Genomic DNA, 25,549 nt, shown 5'->3' on the forward strand with positions numbered 1-25,549 from the left:
TCTCTGATGTCTATTTCATTGAATGGCCCAGCAAGAAGCACTAGACTGGAGCATAACACTGCACACCTGCCTCTGGGCATGGCCTGTCCTCCTGAAACCTCTTCACTTTTGGCTTCATGTCCCAGTTAGCTACATGTGACCCAACCCTGGATCTAACCCCAGGATCATTTCAGAGGAGTTGCAATTGCACAGAGTAGGAGATTCTGTACCACACTGATTAATTTCCACTAACTCACAGCAAGATGACAGGGAAGACCCGTAGCCACTCTGTGCCAATTACTCCTTAGCAACAGCAGCATGAACCACCTGTTCCACATCCCTTAGTGTTCCTCTTGATCTAAAGAAAAGAGAATAAACTGGCCCCTAAGGAAGAGGGCTTGGGAAGGATAGGGACTATTCAGTTAATGGAAGGTACTGGAGTGTCAGATCCTGAGGCCTAAAATGGGTCCCATCAGAGGAGTAGCCATATTGGTGGGTGCTGGATGGGAGGAGCTTTGGGGTTGGTGCAGGCACTCACTCTCACTAGGATGCCTCTGGTCTCAGGTAATGGAGAGAAGTGAGGAAAAAGTCAGCCTAGAAGAAACACCCTCTTCTGGCCACATCATATCCTCTCACTCTCTTGTGGCCTTGGGCTTGCTGGGCTTCTGGGACTCATTATCCTAATGATAAATAGACAGTAATGTGAACCTTACAGAGAGATTGGGGAGCATGGGATGGGGGTGCACCAAGGCTAAGGAGACCAAAGCAGTGCTTGGGGGTCTCCCACTCTTTACCTCGGGCTCTAACTGCCACCCATCTCATGCTTAATGGGTCCTTCTGACTCCAGGGTGAGAAATGTTCTCCTTAGCATCGGGAGATGCTGCACATGAGCAGTTCCTCCCCCTGGGAGTACTGGTTCAGTCAGCAAAACAGCAAGGGGCTGGGCCTCCTGAGGGCTGGCAGGGATATATGGGCCAAAGAGGGAGAGGGAGGGTAGAGAAGCATAGCCAGGGAGAGAAATCGAACACCAGGACACAAGACGAGTGGGGGCTACAGTGGGCTCTCAATGATCACCTGTAGTGGCAGCGAAAGAGGCAGGATCCCTGAACATTTGTTCTGGTTTATTTGGCAGGGACAAGGAGTTCAGACAGTAGGGAGGGCGGCATTCCTGTTGATGTTCTTATGCTGGTGACTTGAAGTCCTTGTGCTTCGGATGTGGGCACAGTCTTGGATAGAGGAGTTGGGAAGCAGGATACACATCCCAGCCCAGTCTCCCACTCACAGGATGCTCATGCAAACATTCCCACAGTAGGTAGAACAGCATATGTTATTTGCTTGACAGTCTCGGTGAGATTCACAGGAGCGTTTGCATAGATATAGTTTAGGCTGTTGCTGGCAGACTTTAATTTCTGGGGATAGCTGTGTTTCTGAAAAGGAGGATAGAGGGGTAAATAAATGCAGCTTCCTAGAGAACATTTTTCTCAAGCTAAAGCTTCCTCCAAGACCCTTGAACCCAAGTCTCACTCATGACACTCCTGGATTCCTTCTTCATAGAACTACCTTCCTGTCTATCACCAAATCCTAGTGATTGGTCATATTTTAAATCCTGTCTCTCCACTGTACATCTTACCCCAATAGACCACAATGCCTGGACTTCCTGGACCTTCTACATACACCAGCAATCAGAACTCCATCTCCCTTACTAGCCATGGCCTTGGTGAAGTCACCACCATAGAATCTACAGTCTGATCCTGAGAGCTCAAAGAAGCATGGATGTATTTCAAACCCTCTCCTAGTCTCTGAGTAGTAGAATTCAGAGATGAGGATCAACTTGCCTCTTTTCTCTCCTTCTCTTCCGCTCACTATCACTGTCTCTAGTCTTCCTGCCCCTTCTTTAGTTTCCTTTCCACCAGCACTCTCCTTGTCCGTTTGATGATAACCTTAACTTGGATCTGCGTACCCCAACTTTTGCTTGTCTTATATCCTATTTCCCTACACTTATATCCATTCTACACCTACACCTACTGTCATAACCACTTCTGAATCTTTACTCCTCACAAATGTGCATAAATCAAATAATTGTCTTCTTTCCCACTGGATTCTCAGCCCTGGTGTACCTTTCACTATGGTATGTGCCATTTACCTCTAAGTATTGAGAAGGAACAGCAAAATATGTAGGTTTCTTCTTCATTCCCATTACTATACCCAGGGCCAGCTAAGGGGCTGGAGGGCCATGGTTTGGGACAGTCCAGAGTCTACACAACACTGTGGTCAGAGCTGGATATGCAGAGAGTTTTCAACTCCTAGGTCCTACTCAGACTGGACACAGGCCCTCCATTCCGCCTACCCAATTCCCCCTCACCCATCCAGTGGCCCATCACCTACTCTGCATCCTCTTCTTGTCACGGTATCCTCCCTGGGCCTGAAGCAGCAACACACAGAGAACCAGGACAGGCAGCAGAGTCTGGGATGGCATGACTCTGACCACAGCGTGGGCCCTAAGTCTGACCAGGCAGTCACAGACTTCCCTGCAGAGCTGCCTGTGGAGAGTGAAGGAAAGAAAGAAGGAATGATCTTCAGCTTCTCACTGCCTCCACTGGCCGAGTCGGGGCAGAGCAAGAGAGTCTTGGCTTCCTCCTTTTCTTTGCCCCTAATCCTGTCCTTCTTCACGTGGGATAGGGCTTCCGCAGGAATGACGCCTCCTCCTCTCACATTACCAGTTGTGTTCTTGCTGGTAGAATGAAAGATATCATTTATTTCTGCTTCCTAACTACAAAATGTTTTATGGAAAAAAGAAAAGAAAAAATATATTTTTAGAAAGAGTTGCTTAGAATTAACTGATGTTTCATTGCATTATCTTTTAGTTGCTCTCCATATTTAATATAAACAATCCTTTTAATACAAACATCTTTTGTTACCTATTTTTGCCACCCTTATTTAATCATGTAAGTATTTCTCAAAATGTGGATTTTCATAATTGCACAGCTCTCACTTAAATGCTAATAATCAAGTATTTGTATTGTACTAATTACTAATAATCTAAAGAATGTCATATTGAACATCTTTATTTATAAATCTTTTATTTCTTTAGACTAAGAGAGTTAGAATTCCTGAGTGAAAGAGTAAGTATCTGTTTCATATGTAAACATATATAAACACATACACACATACACATATACAAATTTAAATACACATATACATACAGAAAGAGAGACTATTGTAGGGCATGGGACAGAAGGGCTAATGGGGAAACATAGTAAATATCTTAGAGCGCAGACAGGAGGAGAGACCTATCAGTCAAAGGCTTGGCAGGCTGTCCAGGAGGAGGTGGTCACTGACCTTGAATATTATGAAGAAAATGAATTCTCAGAAGTGAAGATGTTTCTTCTTCCCTAATAGGAGAGAGAGGGGACAACCTGGGTCACTGGACTCCCAATAGGCAAGGAAGCTGGGAAGAAGATCACCCTCTTCCACTGATGATGATAATCTTCTAAAGATTTGAACCTCATTCTGACATTCTGAACTCCTAATGCAGTCTCCTTCAGTCCACAGTTGTAATTTACATTCAAAGGAAGCTCTATAGCCTTTCCCCATATTTCACCGTATGTACCTCTTCCTCTGTATCCTTTGCGATATCCTTTATAATTCAAAAATTCTGATATTTGTACCTACAGTTTAGAGAGTGGTGTTTGACCCTTCCCAAAGGCTCTCTCTTTCCTAGTTTTTCTTTTTGTCCACTCATAAATGAACAATTTAGAGACTGGACGCCATCATAATTATCCTAGCAAAGAGGGGTTATGTAGAGGAGAATCATCATTTCAGACAGAAGCTGCATTTTCCTTACCCAACCACCTTGCAGCCAGTGCCACAATGTAAATATTTCGGCTAACAGCCTTGTCACTACTAGATCAAGACCCTAAGAAGATGGCAAGTCTCTTTCACACACTTTTTCTTTTCCACCAGCTCAGTATAGATGAAAACAAGGTTCTAGAGCCTAGTGAAGCCAAAAGATGAAAGGAGCCTGGGCCCTTGACTCCTTTTATCACATGAAAAAAGGGATACCCATTGTTTTAGAATACTCATCTTGAATTATTATTTGAGCAAGGAATAAAAAAGTATATTGTATTTCAGCCATTATGTGATGGAGGCTTTCTGTTAAAGCAGTCTAGTCAACATTGTGGCAGGCTCAAGTATTGACAAATTTATAAGGGGAAGGATTTATGGTATATAGAAGGTCTTTAATTTATACTTTCAAATTATTGATAGAATAGTAAATTTAGTAAAGAGATGGGTAATTTGAACATTATGATTAATAAGCTTGATTTAATTAAAATATACAGAAGTCTGCATAGAAAAAGTAAAGGAATACATTTTTCTCAAGCACAAATAAAACATGTACAAGAGTGACTATATATTAAGCTATAAAAAAGTCTGAACAAAATTTTAAATAATTATATCACAAAGGACACAGTTTCAGACTATAATGGAAATAATTAGAAATTAGTCTAAAAAAAGACAATTACTCGAAACTGAACAGAAATTTCAAAATAAAATTTATAAGTCAGAGCTTCCAGATGGCTACCACTGAACACTTAGAGGTTGTTGGAGAGCAGCGTGCTCATGGAGGGCATGGAAGCTCTCTAGCCTTTCCCCCATATCTCACCTTATGCCCCTCTTCCTCTGTATCCTTTGTGATATTCTTTATAATTCAAAAACCTAGAGGAAATGGATAAATTCTTGGACACATACAATCTACCAACACTGAACCAAAAAGAAATAGAAGAACCTGAACAGACGAATAACAAGTAAGGAGATTGAATCCGTGATAAAAAGTCTCCCCCAAAACAAAAGCCCAGAACCATATGGCTTTACCACAAAATTCTATGACCCTTTAAATATAAATTAATACCAATTCTTCTCAAACTATTCCAAAAAATTGATGCAGAAGGAATTCTTCTTAGCTCACTTTTATGAGGCCCGCATAACCTTAATACCAAAACCATACAACAACAAGACAACATAAAGAAACCCACAGGCCAATATTCCTGATGAAAATAGGTGCAAAAATCCTCAACAAAATACTAACAAACCCAATTCAACAACACACAAAAAAAGATAATGTAGCATGATCAAGTGGGATTTATCATAGGAATGCAAGAATGGCTCAATGTAGACAAATCAATAAATGTGATACTTCACATCAACAGAATCAGGGACAAAACCATATGGTAATCTCAGTAGATACAGAAAAAGCATTTGATAAAATTCAACACCACTTTATGATAAAAACTTTCAATAAAATACGTATGAAAGGAAAGCACCTCCACATAATAAAGATCATATATGACAAACCCACAGCTAACAATGTACTTAATGGGGAAAAGCTGAAAACTTTTCCTCTAAGAACCGAAAGAAGATATGGGGGAAAGGCTAGGGAGCTTCCATCCGCCTCCATGAGCATGCTGCTCACTTTACCCACTCTTATTCAACATAGTACTGGAAGTCCTAGTTACATCAATCATGAAAGAGAAAACAATGAAGGACATTACATTTGGAAAAGAGGAAGTCACATTTACCCTATTTGCAGACGAGCTCTTATGCAGAGAAAAACTTAAAGACTCTACCAAGAAACTTGAAGAACTCATAAACAAATTCAGTAAAGTTGCAGGATACAAAATAAACATACAAGTCAGTGGTGTTTCTGTGCACAATAAGCCAGCTAAAAAAAGAGACCAAGAGGGCAATCCCATTTATGACAGCTACAAACAAATACTTAGGAATAAATTTAACCAAGGAGATAAAAGACTTCTACATTGAAAACTACAAAACACTGATAAAATAAATTGAAGAGGATAAAACAAATGGAAAAACTTCCCATGCTCATGGATGGAAAGAATTAATATTGTTAAAATTACCACACTACCCCAAACCATCTACAGAGTCAATGCAATCCCTATTAAAATACCAGTGACATTCTTCACAGTAATATAAAATAAATCCTAAAATATGTATGGAACCACAAACATCCCAGAATAGCCAAAGCAATCTTTAACAAAAAGAACAAAGTTGGAGGGAATTGGCTTCAAGACTTCTAAATATACTACCAAACTGTAGTAATGAAAATAACATGGCACTGGCATAAAAACAGACACATAGACTAATGGAATAGAATAGATAACTTAGGGCCAGGTGCAGTGGCTCAAGCCTGTAATCCCAGCACTTTGGGAGACTGAGGCAGGTGGATCATGTGAGGTCAGGTGTTCGAGATCAGCCTGGCCAACATAGCAAAACCCTGTCTCTACTAAAAGTACAAAAATTAGACGAACATGGTGGTGCATGCCTGTAGTCCCAGTTACTCGACTCCAGAGGCTGAGGCAGGAGGATCACTTGAACCTGGGAGGCAGAGGTTGCAGTGAGCTGAGATTGTGCCACTGTACTCCAGCCTGGGTAACAAGAGCAAGACTCTGTCTCAAAAAAAAAAAAAAAAAAAAAAAAAAAAAAAAAGAAAAAGAGAATAGAGAACCTAGAAATAACTCCATGCGTCTATAGCCAACTGATTTTTGACAAAGATGCCAAGAGCACTCACTGGGGAAAGGATAGTCTCTTCAGTAAATGGTGCTAGGAAAACTGGATATCCATATGCAGACTAATGAAATTAGACTTTCACCTCTCACTCTATACAAAAATCAGCTAAAAATGGATCAAAGGTCTAAAGGTAAAACCTGAAACTGTAAAACTACTAGAAGAAAACATAGGGGAAACACTGTAAGACATTTCATGATCTTACAAAAAGATTTTTAATGTAAGATCTCAAAACCATGGACAACAAAAGCAAAAATAGGTAAATTGGATTATATCAAACTAAAAAGCTGCTGCACAGCAAAGGAAACAATCAACAGATTGAAAAGACAATCTACAGAATGAGAGAAAATATTTTCAAAGTATTTGATATGGTTTGGCTGTGTCTCCACCCAAATCTTATCTTGAACTCCAATCCCCATGTGTGGAGGGAGAGGGATCTGGTAGGAGGTGATTGGATCATACGGGCAGTTTCCCCCATGCTGTTCTTGTGATAGTGAGGGAGTTGTCATGAGATCTGATTGTTTAAAAGGTGCAGTTTCCCCCACATGAGCTCTCTCTCCTGCCACCATGTAAGATGTGCTTTGCTTCCCCTTCGCCTTCTGACATGATTTTAAGTTTCCCTAGGCCTCCCCAGCCATGTGGAACTGTGAGTAAATTAAACCTCTTTTGTTTATACATTACCCAGCCTCAGGTAATATCTTTATAGCAATGTGAGAATAAACTAATACACTATTCATTTGACAGGGGATTAATATGCAGAATATACAAGAAACTCAAACATCTCAACAGCAAAAACACAAACAATCCAATTTAAAAAATGGGCAAATGATCTGAACAGACAATTCACAAAAGAAGATATATAAATGACCAACAAATATATGAAAAAAATGACTTTTCATTGTTCTCTCAACATCACTAATCATCAGGCAAATGCAAGTGAAAACTATAATGAGGTATCGTCTCACACCAGTCAGGATTGCTCCAATAATAAGAAAATGACAAAAAATAACAAGTGCTGTTGACCATGTGGAGAAAGGGGAACTGTTATACACTGTTGGTGGAAATATAAATTAGTACAGTCACTATGGAGAATGGTATCTCAATTTCTCAAAAGCCTACACATAGAACTCCATTACCTTATGACCCAGTAATCCCACTACTAGGCATTTATCCAAAGGAAAGGAAATCAGCATATCAACATATGTACCCCCATGTTTATTGCAGCACTATTCACAATAGCCAAGATACAGACTCAACTTAGGTGTCTAATAACAGAGGAATGGAGAAAGAAAATATGATATATATACACAATACAATCCTATTCAACCATAAAAAGGAATAAAATCCTGTTGTTCATGGCACCATGGCTGAAACTTGAGGACTTTATGTTCTGCGAAATAGCCAGGAACAGAAAATTAAACAACACATATTTTCACTCATATCTGGAAAAATGTCGATCTCATGGAAGTAAAAAGTAGAACAGCAGGTACCGGAAGCTGGGAAGCATAGTGGGAAGGGGAAGATTGGGAGAGAATTTTTTTTTTTTTTTTGAGATAGAGTCTCACTCTGTTGCTCAGGCTGGAGTGCAGTGGGGCGATCTCGGCTCACTGCAACTTCTACCTCCCAGGTTCAAGCGATTCTCCTGCCTCAGCCTCCCGAGTAGCTGGGACTACAGGCATGCGCCACCATGCCTGGCTAATTTTTGTATTTTTTGTAGAGATGGGTGTGTCACCATGCTGGTCAGGCTGGTCTCGAACTCCTGACCTTGTGATCCGCCTGCCTCAGCCTTCCAATGTGCTGGGATTACAGGTGTGAGCCACCACGCCCAGTGGGAGAGATTTGTTAAAGGATACAATGTCATAGTTGGACAGGAGGAATAAGTTCTAGTGTTCTATAGCACTGTAGGATGAGCATATGTAAGAATAATATATAATATAATTTCAAATAGCTAGAAGGAAGATATTGAACGTTCCTAACACAAAGAAATGATAAATGTTTGAGATGATGGGTATGCTAATTACCTTGATCTGATCACTATACATTATACATATTGAAACATCACTATGTATCACATAAATATGTAAAATTACTACTTGTCAATTTGAAAACTTTTTTTTTTTTTTTTTTTTGAGAGGGAGTTTCACTCTTCTTGCCCAGGCTGGAGTGAAGTGGCACAATCTCGGCTCACTGCAGCCTCTGCCCCCCGAGTTACAGTGATTCTCCTGCCTCAACCTTCTGAGCACCTGGGATTATAGGTGCCCGCCACCACACCTGGCTAACTTTTGTATTTTTAGTAGAGATGGGTTTTCACCATGTTGGCCAGGCTGGTCCCGAACTCCTGATCTCAGGTGGTCCACCTTCCTCGGCCTCCCAGAGTGTTAGGATTACAGGCATGAGCTACCACGCCTGGCCTAAAAACACTCAAAACCTATGCCACAGATCTGATTTTTCTGCTTAAACAGAAAAGAATAAGAGGAGTTGCTTGATGTGCCATCTGAAATAAAGATGCAAGAAAATCCAGATTAATTTTGGGATCTTTGTAACAATCCCCAAATCCTTGAAGCTTCTATCTGTTTGCCATTTTCCTGGCCTAATTTTGTCTTTCTTGGTGAATAATTGTATGATCATTAAAATGAAATGTGTCAGCTCGGGCTCCTCTGAATTTCTCTCTGAGTGTTTTACCCAGATCTTCACAGTTAGATTGTCAGCTGGTCCCATCCATTAGTTTCCCCCTCACTCCTGAGCTCTTTCTCAAACATGCACACTCAGCTTAACTTAACCTAAACTGTTTTAGGTTTGACAAGCCAAATCTGTGTAGGTTTGTATCACCTCCCCCATCAAGTTGAGTTGGTTAATGGAATGAGTGTAACAAACCTATGCTTCCTTTTGGCCTTCAGATCAAACCTAGCAGTGAACATCACATTTACATGAAATGTTTCTGCCCTCACACTGAATGACTGATAGCAAATAATACAGAATTAATTAAAATGCTGCATAAAATAGACATAATTAATATATTTAAATAGATTAGTGTAGATATTGGCATCATTTATTTCTGGATTTTGATGGCTATGTTGTGTTTATGTAGAAGAACTTGTCTTTCTTTATAGAAAATGTATATGACAGCATTGGGGGTGATTGGGCACCAGTAAGCAACTTACTCTCAAATGTTTCAGGGAAAAGAAAAGTTATTTTTACTGTACGTTCAGCTTTTCTCCTACTTTAAGATTGTTTCAAAATAAAGAAGAAGATTAAGGTATGTGGAAGTGAGAGGTGTAGGTGTAAACATCCAAATAGTAGTTCTAAAAGGAAAAGATTTAGCAGGTTAAAAAATATTTAATGAAACAATGCATTAAAGTTGCCCCAAATTAAAGAACTATTAAAGAGCTCAGACTGGAAATGATCATAAAAGAATAGAGTAAGAAAACTAGCATATCTAACCACATTATAAAATGTAGGAACATCAAATACAAAGAAATTTTAAAATATCCTATAGAGAAAGAATAGATCATCCAAAGAAGAAAAATAATCAGACTGAGATTACACTTTCAAATAGTGACAATGGGACAATAAATCAATAGAGTAGCATTTTCAAGATGTTTAAGGTAAAAGCTTTTCGAGTGAAAATTTATATCCTGAACTTTTAAAGTATGAGGGCACAATAAAATTGTTCTAAGACATACAAAACATCAGAATGCTTACCACACGAAGACCCTTTTTGAAAGCCTGCTTGAAGGATGTGCTCCACTAGGAAAATAAATCTAGAATGATTGTACAAAAGTATATGGGCAAAATGAGTGAATACGCTGGGGTTCCCAAGGCTATCCCTAGGTTCAGTGCTTTGCTAGGAGGACTCACAGGACTCAGCATATAGTTTTTCTTGCAGCTATGATTTATTACAGTGAAAGGCTACAAAGCAAAGTCAACAAAGGGAAAAGGTGCAAGGGGCAAAGTCCAGAGGAAATCAGGTGCATGCTTCCAAGTGTCTTCTCCCATTGACCAGTGGAGTCACATAGGGCATGCTGAATTCCCCCATCCATCAGTTGTGACAACGTGTGTGAAGTGTCGTCTACCAGGGGAGCTCATGAGAGACAAACACAATGTCCAGGGTTTCTATTGGGGGCTGGTCATATAGCAGCTTCTGCCTAGCATATACCAAAATTCCAGACTCCCAAAGTAAAAGCAGATATCTACCATAAACCGTGTTTTTTGTACAAACGGTTGAGGCGCAGAGAGCCACACTTGTTTGTTCTGAGAACAATGGGAACTTTCTCAAAATTCAGGCTTATGGATGCCAACCAAGAGCCAACCTTGTAAGCAGGATTCGTAAAGATAGCAACTGCAGGCCTGCCATGCCAGCAGTTTTGCACAGTGAGACGTCAATTCATAAAGTTTGGTGTTGTCTAAAAATTTAGGGATTAAGAACAAAGTGGAAGGAAGAGATAGAAAGAATAAGAGAATAAAACACCAATATCCATTATAATCATGAACTAAAAACTGTCTAGAAAATATCAACAAGGTCAGAAGGTAAACTAAAGGGAACAGTTAGCATACTGAAAGAGCTGTCTTATTTTAAGAAAACTTACACGTTTTGGAAATCTTTAAGACTATATGGAAAAGTAATGTGGGCTTAAATAAAAAATCCTCTGAGGAATCAGAATACAATAATGGCTTTTAAAATAGTAGAAGATATTTCATCCATCCAATAGATGTCTGAAGAGAGAAATAAAAACAAATATTTAAAAAGCATGAATAAAAAATATGAAATAAGATGCCAGAGATAGGCCCTAACATAAGATTGTTTTCTATAAGAATATTTATTAAAGGTAAATGGGTTAGAGACATTTATTAAAAGACAGAGACTCTCAGATTAAAATTTTTAAATGATTTAACAATGTGTGGTTTCCCAAAAGTAAAGAAGTAATTTAAAATAAAGGAATAAAAAAGGATGTTCCACCAAATATGAATTAAAAAGAAAGATGATATAACAATTTAAATATCATACAATATAATTAACATTCAACATAGAGGACACTACACAATTTAGACAAGAATATTTTATATTGGTAAAGAAAAAACAGATCAAGAAAACTTAACATATGTGTACACACACACATGCACACAAAACGGCCTCAATAAATGAAAATAAATTATCTATACAAAGTCGTAGACTGAGCAGGTTGTTTTGTTTGAGACAGAGTATGACTCTGTCACCCAGGTTGGAGCGCAGTGGTGCTATCTTGGCTCACTGCAACCTCTGCCTCCTGGGTTCAAGTGATTCTCATGCCTCAGCCTCCCGAATAGCTGGGATTGCAGGTGTACACCACCGCACTCAGCTAATTTTTGTAATTTTGGTAGAGATGGGGTTTCTCCATGTTGGCCAGCCTGGTCTCGAACTCCTTGCCTCAAGCGATCCACCCACCTCGGCCTCCAAAAGTACTGGTGTGAGCCACCGCACTTGGCCCAATTGAGCAGGTTTGAGTGCTTAGTTACAATGACCTAGATTACAAAGAAAGTCTCAAAAATTCCAAATAATTAATGCCATACAATATTTTCTTTTGAAAATGCGGGAAAATAGAAAATCAATACCAAAAGCAAATCCTATATGTCTGAAAAATAAATAATGCTACTTAATAATCCATGGCTCTCATACTTAAAAATACAAAGTCTTTAAACTGGATGATCGTAACTATACTTACATGCCTGCCTTCTTCCCTCTTTTGTGCTGTTTTTCTTTTCTTTTTTTTTTTTTTTTTGAGACAGAAGCTCTGTGGCCCAGGCTGGAGTACAATGGTGCGATCTTGACTCACTGCAACCTCCACCTCCTGGGTTCGAGTAATTCTCCTTCCTCAGCCTCCCAAGTAGCTGGGATCATAGGTGCCTACCACCACCCCAGGCTAATTTTCTGTATTTTTTGTAGAGACGAGGTTTCACCATGTTGGTCAGGCTGTTTTCGAACTCCTGATCTCAGGTAATCCAACCGCCTCAGCCTCCCAAAGTGCTGGGATTACAAGCATGAGCCACCACACCCAGCTGTGCTATTTTTCATGTATGTTACATCTTTATGTTTTAAGCCTAACAATACAATTGAATGATTATAATCATTGTTTTATACAGTTGTCACTCCAATCTGTTAAAAAATATTAATATCAGATTTTATATTTACCTACATAATTACTTTTATCTGTTCTCTTTGTTTCTTAATATAGATCTCATTACTACCTGATGTCTTTTCTTTTTAGCTTTAGGATTTTCTCTAGTATTTCTTGAAAGGCAGACCTGCTAGCAACAAATTCTCTCAGTCTTTGTTTTTCTGGGAATGTCTTTATTTTACTTTCATCAGGAAAGGATAGTTTTGCTGGATATAGAATTATTGGATACAGTATTTCAGATATTGCACTGGGAAATTGTCAACTAAAATAGAAGAGTGTACAGATTGTCCTAAATTCTGCATAGCTTGATCCAGAATCATGAGTGGCAGGAGTCCTTGGCACTCCTCAGCTACTCATTAGTGACCGTGCTCCTCAGACAGACCATCAAGGATCTACAGCATCTGGGCCACACAAAGCAAAAGACTATTATTGTCATGCATGGAACATCATTTTCCTGCCATATAAATAAATGTCTTAGAAATCCATAATTCAGTCACTCTAGGTTTGGCACCATTTTCAGTCCCTGTCAAAATTTCCTTCAGTTTGTTCCCATACCTTTTTACCTTGGTTCCAAAGCTCTTTGCCTCTGTATGGGTCCACCTTCCTCAGCCAAGTCCCTGGAATCCAGACATGTATTTCCTGCCCCTCAGTGCACTCGACATACAGGCATACCTCATTTTATTACACTTTGCTTTATTAATTTATTTTTGCTTTATGGATGTTGCATGTTTTACAAATTGAAGGTTTGCAGCAACCCTGCATTGAGCAAGTCTTTTGGCACATTTTTCCAACAGCATGCTCACTTATGTCTTTGTGTCACATTTTAGTAATTCTCAAAGTGTTTCAAACTTTATTATTATTATTCTTATCATTATATCTGTAAGGTGATCTGTGATCAATGATTTTTGTTGTTACTATTGTAATTGCTTTGGAATGCCACCAGCTGTGCCCATAGAACATGGTGAACAATAAATGTGTGTGTGTTCTGACTGCTCCGCTGACTGGTCATTTGCTAGTCTTGCTCCCTCTTCTCAGGCCTCTTTATTCCCTGAGACACAACAATATTGAAATCAGGCCAATTAATAACTCCACAATGGACTCTAAGTGTTCAAGTGAAAGGAAGAGTCCCACATTTCTCACTTTAAATAAAAAACTAGAAAAACAATTAATCTTAGTGAAGAAGGCGTGTTAAACAGCTGAGACAGGCTGAAAGCTAGGCCTCTTGTACCAAACAGCCACGTTGTGAATGCAAAGGAAAAGTTATTGAAGGAAATTAAAAAGGAATGATAAAAAAAGCAAAACAGCCCTATTGCTGATCTGGAGAAGGTTTTAGTGATCTGGACAGAAGCTCAAACTAGCCACAACATTCCCTTAAGCCAAAACCTCATCCAGAGAAAGACCCCAACTCTTCAATTTTATGAAGGCTGAGAGAGGTGAGGAAGTTGCAGCAGAAAAGTTTGAATCTAGCAGAGGTTGGTTCATGAGGGTTACAGAAAGAAGGCCTCTCTATAACACAAAGTGGCAATATGAAGCAGTAAGTGCTGATGGAGAAGATGCAGCAAGTTATCCAGAAGATCTAGCTAAGATACAGTTGACCCTTGAACAACACAGGCTTGAACTGTGTGGGTTCATTTGCACATCCTCAAGGACCTTTATGATGATCCACTTCCATTTAATAAGTAGTAAATATATTTTTTCTTCCTTATGATTTTCTTAATAACATTTTCCTCTAGCTTACTTTCTTGTAAGAGTAAATATTATACAAAATACATATAGCATACAAAATATGTGTTAATCAAATATTTATGTTATTAGTAAGGCTTCTGGTCAACAGTAGGCTATTAGTCAGGCATGATGGTGCACACCTACAATTTCAGTTACTCAGGAGGTTGAGTGAAGGAAGATTGCTTGAGCCAGTAGTTTGAGACCAGCCTGGGGAACATAGTGAGACCCCATCTCAATAAAAAGAATATTTCAGGCATGGTGGTGTGTGTCTGTAGTCCTAGCTACTCTGGAGGATGAGGAAGGAGGATTGCTTGAAGCCAGGAGTTTGAGATAAGCCTAGGGAACATAGCAAGACCGTGTCTCTAAAATCAACAATAGTGGGCTATTAGTAGTTAGGTTTTTGAGGAGTCAAAAGTTATACATGAATTTTCTTTTTCTTTTTTTTGTTTTTTTTGAGATGGAGTCTCACTCTGTCACCTAGGCTAGAGTACAGTGGCATGATCTCCGTTCACTGCAACCTCCGCCTCCCGGGTTCAAGTGATTCTCCTGCCTCAGCCTCCTGAGTAGCTGGGACTACAGGCACCCACCACCATGCCCGGCTAATTTTTGTGTTTTTAGTAGAGATGGGGTTTCACCGTATTGGCCAGGCTAGTCTCGAACTTCTGACCTTGTGATTTGCCTGCTTTGGCCTCCCAAAGTGCTGGAATTACAGGCGTGAGCCACTGCACTCGGCCTATACATGGATTTTCAACTGTGCAGGAGTTCAGTACCCCTAATTCCCATTTTGTTCAAGGATCAACTGTAATTGATGAAGGTGGCTACAACAGACCTCAGATTTTCAGTGAAGATACAACAGCTTTATATTGGAAGAAGATGCCATCTAGCACCTTCATAGATGGAAGTCAATGCCTGGCTTCAAAACTTCAAAAGACAGGTTGACTTTCTTGCTAGGGGCCAATGCAGCTGGAGACTTAAAGTTGAGGCCAAAGCTCATTTATCATTTCAAAAATCTTGGAGCCCTTGCAAACTATGCTAACTCTGCTCTTGCTCTGTTCTATAAATGAAACAGCAAAGCCTGGGTGACAGCATGGTATACTGAATATTTTAAGCCCACTGTTGAGGCCTACTGCTCAGAAAAAAAGATTTTGGTCACCCAAGAGCTCTGATGGAGCTATATGAAGATATTAATGTTTTCAAGCCTGCTAACAACATTCATTCTTCAGCCCATGGACTTGAAAGTCAAAATTATTAAGACATACATTTTGTAAGGCTATAGCTACCACAGATAGTAATTTCCCTGATGGATCTGGGCAAAGTAAATTTAAAAATTCCTGGAAAGGATTCACTATTCTAGATACCATGATTCATGGAAGGAGGTCAGCATGGCAGGATTAACAGGAGTTTGGAAGAAGTTGATTCCGACCCTTATAAATGACTTTGAGGGGTTTAAGACTTCGGTGGAGGAAGTCACTGCAAATGTGATGAAAATAGCAACACAATGAGAATCAGAAGAGCAGCCTGAAGATGTGACTGAATTGCTGCAATCTCATGAGAAAACTTGAGTGGATGAGGAGTTGCTTCTTATAGATGAGCAAAGAAAGTGGTTTCTTTGAATGGAATCTGCTGCTGGTGAAGATGCTGTGAACATTGTTGGAATAATGACAAAGGATTCAGAATATTGCATAAACTTAGATAAACCAGCAGCACAGTTTGAGAGGACTGACCGAAATTTTGAAAGAAGTTCTATTGCGTGTGAAATGCTATGAAACAGCATTGCATGCTATGGAGAAATCTTTCTTGAGAGGATCAATCAGTTGATGTGGCAAACATCATTGTTGTCTTATTTTAATAAATTGCCACAGCCACCCCAGCCCTCAGCAACCACTACCCTGATCAGTCAACAACCATCAACATTGAGGGAAGACCCTCCACCAGCAAAAAGACGATGACTTGTTGAAGGCTCAGATAATCACTCTCAATTTTAGTAATAAAGTATTTTAAAATTATGGTATGCACATTATTTTTTATATATAATGCTTTTGAACACTTGACAGACTAGAGCATAGTGTAAACATACCTTTTTAATATTTTAATAAGTAATAATGAGATTCATCATAAGAAAACTATTAGAAACTGTTTAGAATATGAGAGGTACAGTTGTATACTAAAACATATACAGATATTGTATCAGAAGTTTGCATATTTTACTAGCTGTTTCAGAGAAACAACTTTCAACTATTAAATATTTCATTTTCTAGTTTAAATACATTTATAAATAAAAGACTTCAGGAAAACATACTCTTTATATGCACTGGGAAACCAAAAAGTGTATGTGGCTCACTTTATTGCAATATTATCTTTATTGTGGTAGCCTGAAACTGAACCTGCAATATCTCCGAGGTATGCCTGTATCCTGGGAAGAATTTTGTATTGACATCTCCTGTCACTGTATATAATATTCCTGCAGACAGGCTTTGAGAGAAGGTTTACCCCTTGGAAGTCCCTGCCTCCTGCCCACTTGACTGTTCTCTTTTCTAATGAGCTAGTGATCTCCAAATCGTGTGTATTTTGTGCCCAATATAATGCCCTTCCCTGACATTTGGTGAGCAAATCCCTCTGCACCTCAACCAACAAGCTCATGGCAAGAACTTGGTGCTGGATTGGGTCATGTCACTTCCTTCATTTGCTAGGTGGTCATCTACTTTTTCTAAAATTCTTCTTATTCAGTCTCTTTTTAGCTACATAAAAGTCAGAGGGCATTTGCTGGGAGATTATGGTATGATTTTATTGGTAAGAGAAAATCAATACTGAGAAAGATGGAATGTTAAATAGGACAGACAAGATGTTAAAGGTCAATGTAGACTGTTCCCAACTTCCTACATATGAATGGACTGAGAAGTATTTGCAAAAGACCTTGGGGACATGTACTTTGGGTCTTCTGGGGGTGGCCTGAGCTGCAATCCAGGTACACAATGTTCTTCCCAGCTTATCAGAAGATCCCACCTGCACCTAAGAAAATTAAGTACGTCTGGATGGGTGAATATCAAAGGAAAGAATCTGTGATACAGCCAACATCTAGTTTCTGGGTAGAAATTAAAAATCGGTCACAACCAAAATCACCATTAAGTTCCTGGCCTTTGAACATTGTTTTTCTGCTCTTCTGCCCCCAGTTTGAGCCCCACTTCAAACAACTTCATAATAAGAGGCCAGACAAAAGAGCTGTCAGTCAGTTACTACAGACACTCAACTCAGACACCTTCAGAGGTAGGTGAGGATAAAGGTCTTGATACATGAGCTTCTATTTGTGGCTTGCTTGGAATAATTCCTAGCCCAGATGGTGTTACTATTCCTGTGAGGTAGGGATTATTGTCGCTTTTGTTCAAATAAGAAAATTGAGAGGGGGTGTGACATGAGCTGTTTGAGGTTCCATAGGTAAAAGGGACAGAAACAAAACAAGATTTCAGCATTCCTGACACTAAATCTAGCACACTCTCCTCTTTAACATTATCTGGAAAGCCCAGGATTCCACATTTGGTGGGGAGCAGTAGTTCTGTGTCTTTCTGATCCTGGGGGTCTTTGAATTGTCCTGCAGTTTGTCTCAGGATGACCAAATAATTCACAGCACTCTGTATATGAGAAGTTGAGAAGTACCCAGCCTGGGCATAATGATGTTTCTCTTGTCTGGGATCATTTAGTACACTTGGGGGTGTGCAAAAAGGGGACTAGGCATCCTCAGATTCCTGAATACCTTTAAGGGGCAAGGGGCAAGAAAGAAATTAAGAAAACTAGAGTAAGAATGAGGCCGTGTGAATGAACAGATTTCAAAGCTCTGGAAAACTTGGGTCTGGGGTGGTATTTTGGAATACAGAGAAACAGCCTCATGGAACCCAATGCTTTGGATTTATGGTGTTCCTGTCACTGTATATCAGTATTCCTCCTTCTTTATGCAAAGGGCTGGTACCAGGAATCCAGAGGCCTACTGAAATCCATGCCCACTTTCACCCAGTTACCTCATCCCTCACATCCCCAGCTGTAAGCAGATAACAGAGTATCTCCATGGTTCACCAGTCTTGCCATGTGCTGGTATATTCACATAATCAGAACACTCTGAGGTTCTCAAGGACTCAGGCTCAAGGAATGGGTATCTTACCATTGCTAGCTAGTAGAAGCCCTGAAATTGCAGAAGATCAGATATTTGGGGTGGGCAGGGGGAGGGGTGGTTCTACTCTTAGATGCTTATTCCTGCTCTTCAAGCTTCTCCATTAAGAACCTGTGTCTCTACCAGCTTACCTAAGCATGACTCAATGAAGTTGCCAAGTTAAGTTGTTGCTCTTGCCTCTGCTCAAATCTCTTAAAAACGATTGCCTAAAAGTCAATACATCTAATGACATGTGCCTAAAACTTGTATTTTTCACCTTCCAAATTTCACAGAAGCTAAGAGGAGAACACATTTTCAAAGCCTCCTTTGAAAAATGCGGCATGTTTAAAATTTTTCTAGTATTACCCCTGCTTTTAAGCAGAGTCATTTTGGTGGATTCATCTAGAGCAGCATTGTTCAGTAGAACTATCTGTGATGATGGAAGTGCTCTGTCCCTGAGAAATGAGGAATATTAAATAGGACACACAAGAAATCAAAGGTTGATGTAAACTGTTCCCATCGTCCCATGTATGAATGGATTGAGATGCATCAGAGAAAGACTTTGGGGACAATAGCCACTGACTAAATGTGGCCACTGAATACTTGAAATGACTGGAAACTGAATTTTGATTTAATTTAGTGAGTTTAAATAGTCATATGTGGCCAGTGGCTACCACACTGGACAGCACAGAGAAATCTCTTTTGCTTCACTGAAAACTTCTGAACAAATATAAAGACTTTCAGGCAGAGGGAAAATCACTGACAAAAAATTCATGTCAGAATTTTATCCTTTTCTTTGACTCTTGTTTCCCTTCCTATTTGGTTCTACAAAGGTAGAGCAACAGATGGAGAATGAGGGGCGTAGATGGGAGAAGGCTGGGAAATTTCAGTTGTAATTAGGCTCCTTTTCCACTCTTCTATTATTTATAGTTCAAATTTTTCTCTTTTCTAATTATAGTGGCTTAAACACTTGAAAATAATGTTAAAAAGTAGGCCTAATAGTGCATATCTTTTTTTCCTATTTCTAATTTTAATGGGAGTACTTTCAGTTTTATAATGTGGAATGCTGGCTTTTGGATTGCAATAGTTACATTGTTACAGTGTTAAGAAAATGTCTATCTATTCCATTTTATTGAGATTTTTCTGCTGTTCCCATACTCCAGTTTCCCTTACCCCTCAGCTGTCACTCAGCTGCAGGCTATTTTATTTTCTTCCGTTTCCTTATTTTTCTCCTTACCACTGATTACCATCTATGCTTTTCCTTATCTTGTTTAACTAGAATGCCAGCTGTATGAATGGGGGGATTTTCGTCTGTTTTGTTCACCACTATATTCTAATACCTAGAACTTGGAATATAGTTAGGCACTTAATAAGTACTTACTGAGTGAATGAACTTCCCCCTTCTCCCTCCACACACAGAGGCATAGATTCTAAGCAGATTAAAAGGTTAAGTGTAAAAAAAAGGTAAAAAGAAAACAATTGTAATTGAAAATAGTTTTCGAATATCTAGAGGAGGATATTCTGAGCTTAATGCTAACAGTTAACATTTATGAAGTGTATAGTATATTCCAGGTCCTATGCTTAGTGTTTCATACATATTCTTTAATCTTCCCAGTGACCCTATGAGATGAGTATTGATATTTTTTCTATAATATGGATGGGGAAAACCAGGCTCTGGGGATTATGTGACTGGCCCAGGCTCCATGGCTAGAAGTTGGTGGGGTTGGGATTCTAGTTCAAGCCTATCTGACTCCGGAGTCCATGTTCTTTCCTCTGTAAAATATCTATCAGCAAATAGTGTGGTAATGAAAATTACTTTTGTATAGCCTAGAGTAGAACAAGGGGTGGAGGGACATGCATTTGATATCCAGTAGGTGGAAATGTAACCTAACCCTTAGTGAGAAAAATGTGGCGGCAAGTATCCAAAGTCTGGGAAATACAATGTCTTTTGCCTAGAAATCTTTCTTCATTAACTCATGCTGTAAAAATAACAATATATGTACCAAAGCTTTAACTATAAGGAGGTTCATCAGAACATTTTTATAAGAAGAAATTGACACTATTCAGGTCTTGATGATATGAGGAAACGATAATATTTATGGTTGAATTCTTGTCACGACTTAAATGATGTGAGCATATTTTTGCCTCTCTGTATATTTTATTCAGAATTGTTAGTTTATTTCCTTGCTTCTTCAGGAAAATTTAGGTAGGTCTCCGCAAATTTTATGTGATTCTCCAGTCATGAAACATCTTCTCAATATAATAAGTTAAATGTCCAGGTCCATGAAATTAGTCACAACTCCATAAATTGTTCAGAACTATGGATTCCTCCCTCTTTCAGAAGCTCCAGTTATGGAACAGGATGTGGTGAATCTCTTTCCCCCGCCGCCCGCCCCCTGCTCTGGTTCTTTGTAATTCTATTCCTTTCCTCCACCCACTTCGGACTAAAGCAACTTTCTGTCTCCTAGGGATAGAGGGAGGACGAACCAATAAGAGGAGTAGGAAAGTTCTTGTATAATAGATATTATCATGAGCTGGTTCTGTGCTTCTGGTCTTGACTCTTTCATGGGAGATTTCAAGGGTTCATTGGAGACATCAAATGTCATCTGGCTATTTACAGTTCAGATACTTCGTAAATTAGAGCCCTCTTCTCTGCTACTACAGGCCACTTTGGCCAGATTTAAAGTCACCCTTTAAAGTTTTCAGTCATGATTCAAACACAAGTCTACTGTCTTCCCATAGACTTCTGGGATCACATAGCAAGCTCAATGAGTAGGATCATAAAACCTTTTTTTTCAACTTGGAATTAGAAGGCAGCATTCTGGGTTTCATGAGCAAAGCTTTTTACCAATAAAATCTTTGAAATCTTCTCTACAATTCCTCCAACTTTGGACCATCTTAGTGCATTAAAGTTTTGAGTCCCCTAACAGTTCTCAGCCATCATCTTTTCTCAAGTCCTGTTATCTGTCTGTAATTCCTTCTTAAATTGCTTTAGTGCCTTTTGTCTTAGGATCTTCACTAAAACTTCTTTATATCATCATGTTCCATATGCTTTAAAATAAAATATCAGGACACTGATGTGTCCAATTTCATAAAAATAATGACAACAATATAAAAGTATAGACATATATTGATTATCTCTAGATGGTGGAATTACTAATGCTTATTTATTTCCTCTTTGTATTTTTTGTTTTACAAATTGTATAATCTGAAGATTTATTGTTTTTAATCAGAAAGAAGCAATTCATTTTAAAAAGAAGTAATTTTGCAAAGGAAGGGGTATGTAATATGAGATGAGAAGAAACCTGGGGAAGTCACTGGCTAGCCTGAGAATTAGTTGGTATGTTACTGGGTACTGGAAAGGGAAAGAATAACATGATAGTCATAAGCACTTTCCCCCTGTTGCTTATCCTATTCTCCTCAATCCATTTTCTACCTCTAGCAGCACTGGGAAAAGACTTGTCTTCTGCCAGAACATAACCCAAACACACACAGAGACCACCATGAAGCCCTGGATTCTTCCACTCATCATGTTCATCTCTGGAGTTGTGATGCTTCTGCCTGTGTTGGGAAGCCTCTGGACCAGAGATCCCAGTGGGTGGTGTGAAAAGGGAGGGGGTGCTCTGCCCAGTTCTGGGATGTCTATCGTAGCTGATTCAGGGTCTGCATTTCAAGAATCAGCCTTTAAAGGACCTTTCCTTAAGTAGAGATATTCAAGCAAGATTAGGTTAGATATTCCCAATGCCTTTAAGTTTTCTCTCTCAGCTCTGAAAGCAACACTAGGTATGTGAAAAGGGAACAAATCTTTTGTCTATATTACATCAGTCAGCAGGAAATAATATTTTCCAATGTCAGACCAGTAGAGGAAAAACCAACACAGAGCTTCCCTCCAAGCCCATATTTTCAGAACCTTTGTGCCTCAGTTGGGTGAGCCTTTGATGAATGACAAAAGGGTAATATTTAACACGTTAATTTAGTTGGAGGGAAGAGTCTTTTAGAACATGAAAAATGGAAAAGACAAATAAATGATCCTTAGTGGGTCAAAGTTTGGGTTCATACGATAAGAAAATGTGGACAACAAAGGCACTGAGCAGGAGGGTTGTGGGCCAGGAAAAAAAATGAAATTTATGGAGAGACTGATGGCTTAGGTGGCATCATCAGGGAAACAAAAGAAGGGGAGAAAAATGGCCGGGCGCAGTGGCTCAGACCTGTAATCCCAGCACTTTGGGAGGCCGAGGTAGGCAGATCACAAGGTCAGGGGTTCGAGACTGCCCAGCCAACATGGTGAAACCCCGTCTCTATTAAGATAGAAAAAATTAGCCAGGCATGATGGCATGCTCCTGTAATCCCAGCTACTTGGGAGGCTGAGGCAGGAGAATCGCTTGATCCTGGGAAGTGGAGGTTGCAGTGAGCCGAGATTGTGCCATTGCACCCCAGCCTGGGCAACAGGGCAAGACTCTGTCTCAAAAAAAGAAAAAAAAGAAAAAAAAGAAGGGGAGAAAAACAAGTTTCTATTCTCCCTTGGTTCAGTTTCCCATTCTGTAAATTGGCTATGGAAATTGGAGTTAGAGGATATTGCAGGCCCTGAAATCTAAGGTTACATGAGAATAAATTTGGTGGTTGGTGTCATGTATGGTCAGGGTGTCTCAGGCCCTATCTTTAGAGTCTGAAATACTGTAGGGACATGTAGATGGAGGAACACAGGCCATGCAAGGATGGTGTTGTGACAAGACACTGGTTATATACTTTGAGGAAGGGATTTTCTTGGTAGGCAGAGAAATACTTTGTGACTTGGAGCTCAAGTTTCAGAAGGGATTGTTAAGCTTAAAAAGGGTTTCTTGTCTGAGTTGTGAATAGATGGACCCTGCTAACTTCTTCCATCTCAGTTCTAGACCTGATACAACAAACTGAGCAGTGCTGGGTACAGCCTCCATATAAGTACTGTGAGAAAAGGTGTACTAAAATAAGGACCTGTATACGTCCAAATCATACATGCTGCTGGACCTACTGTGGAAACATCTGCTTAGACAATGAGTGAGTTGGTTGGGGTGGGAAGGCTAGGACCTTGGCATGCTTCATCACTGCTCCTTACCCACTATTCCAAAGACTGCAGCCACCCAAATCCTGATTAAAGAAACAGGCAGCAAAAGACAATGTCCTCCTTTCTCCAAACCTAGGCTGCTCCTCACTGCAAAATAAACCAAGACACCGACATGAGGTCCTCTACTTTTTTCTTCACTCTTATTCAGTTCCCTTTGCTTCCCTCAAAACATCACCCATCAGTTCATACATCCCTCCTTTATCCAAAATTCCAATTATTGACGACTTAGTTGGGCCTCTCCACGGGCTCTCTACTCTCAGCCAGGTCCAAGAAGACCTAGTATTTATCTGTCTGTTCAGTTGGCAAACTTCTTGGGGGAAATTGCTTAAAAGTGGGTAACTTCTGATTTAACAGAAAAATTGCTGTCCTTTTTATCTGGGGCCCAGGGTGCTATTAATTTTAGAAATGGATTTCTCCCAGGATTCCTGACTTTTGATTAACTTTTCTCTTCTAGAGAGCCCCTTAAATCAATGCTAGACCCCTAGATTCTATTGGTTGATCACTACTGTGGGCTGAAGGATGAACATCTGGTCTAAGAAGAGTGCTGCCTAATTCCTTCTTGGGACACCCACTGGTTCTAGCTAGTAACCTTTCTGCTATTTCCTTGACCTCTTTACCCTGAAGCTTTTGTCAAATAAATTGCCACAGCAACCTCAGGGCTCTGCGTATTTTTAAAAAAATTCCTCCCTATGACTTAATTTCTCTCATTGTAATCCTCAGCAGTCCCAACAGTTGTTCCCATTCAATCATGAGCAGAGGTGCCCAGTTCTGCCTTCCCAGTTAGACCCATGAATGAACCAGTTTGCTTAATTGCTGGAGCAAATATTCAAGCAGATTTATACAAATCTCATGGGGTTAATACAGTTAACCCATGAGAGGTTATTCTCATTCACAATGCATTTCACTGAGAGTGGTCAGTAGGCAGTTATCCCTGCCATAATTCAAGGAATGTAGCTCCTTAAATCTGTAGCTCTGTCATCTCCCAGGGGCTTCTCTACTGGTTCCTCTATATCCAACCAGCAGTAGGGAAAGAAAGGCATCATGGGGGCTCATACAGAAGCTTTTAAAGGGCTAGGCCTAGAAGCAAAGTTTATTGTTTTATATTAATCTATATTCCATTGACCATAATATAGTCACATGGTCCCACATATTTGCAAAGGAGATTGGGAAACGTAATCTAGCTGTTTTCTCAAGAAGAACAGAAAATGGGATTTGGCAAGTACTTGGCAATCTGTGACCTGTCTACTCATGCAAAGCCAGACTCCTCAACACAGACCCAAGACCTTGGCCTCCGTATCACCCTGTCCGATGAAACAAGTATCACTCCAGTAAGAAGATAATGTATGCTGTCATTAGAGAAAGCATTTATGCCTTCCAGGTTGGTACCATGAGCTTCCAGAATGGACTCTGCCTTCTGTCATACCTAATCCCCTCTCATTCCTGCCAGGTCAGTTTTGTTTGCCTGGAAATTTTACCTGAGTAATATTACTCATATTGTGATTTCAGGTAATGCAAGGAAGACTTTCTTGCCCATATTGTTTCCCCAGATTATGTGAAAATTTTCACCATTTTTCATTAGTCTCTTGATCATTTTTAAAATGTAACTTCCCCTGAATGAGGAGATCACAGTGCTCTCACTATACTTCCAGTCATGTGTTTCTCCCTGGGGCAGAGGACCAAATATGCTTACCTAGACTGATGGGTCAGAATGTCACATCTGTCAACTTTGTAGCCCAAGGAAAGGCTATACAGCTTTAGAGAATATGATACAGCAATGACTAAGGCCAGGCAAGGGACTAGGGCCTAATAGATTGTTAGTTAGGACCTTAGAGCTCTGTGGAATGAAAAGGGACAATAGTTCAGGATCTAAGG

The 25,549-nt window shown here is 39.7% G+C and overlaps 2 protein-coding genes across 2 annotated transcripts; one reads left to right on the forward strand and one right to left on the reverse strand.

The window, feature by feature from the left end:
* The first annotated feature begins 1,002 nt into the window (after window positions 1–1,002).
* LOC103245330 (protein WFDC9) lies at window positions 1,003–24,331 on the forward strand. Its single transcript, XM_037982265.2, has 5 exons — window positions 1,003–1,073; window positions 17,609–17,702; window positions 22,022–22,170; window positions 23,463–23,610; window positions 24,132–24,331. Exons 3-5 carry the CDS (start codon window positions 22,080–22,082, stop codon window positions 24,160–24,162), a joined length of 270 nt encoding a protein of 89 aa, XP_037838193.1. The 5' UTR covers window positions 1,003–1,073; window positions 17,609–17,702; window positions 22,022–22,079; the 3' UTR covers window positions 24,163–24,331.
* Window positions 1,080–2,629, reverse strand: WFDC10A (WAP four-disulfide core domain 10A). Its single transcript, XM_008015864.3, has 2 exons — window positions 2,365–2,629; window positions 1,080–1,406 (listed from the first exon to the last, which is right to left on the reverse strand). Exons 1-2 carry the CDS (start codon window positions 2,453–2,455, stop codon window positions 1,258–1,260), a joined length of 240 nt encoding a protein of 79 aa, XP_008014055.1. The 5' UTR covers window positions 2,456–2,629; the 3' UTR covers window positions 1,080–1,257.
* Window positions 24,332–25,549: the final 1,218 nt, after the last annotated feature.

This window comes from Chlorocebus sabaeus, chromosome 2 (genome assembly GCF_047675955.1).
Source record: "Chlorocebus sabaeus isolate Y175 chromosome 2, mChlSab1.0.hap1, whole genome shotgun sequence".
Taxonomy (NCBI): Eukaryota; Metazoa; Chordata; class Mammalia; order Primates; family Cercopithecidae; genus Chlorocebus; species Chlorocebus sabaeus.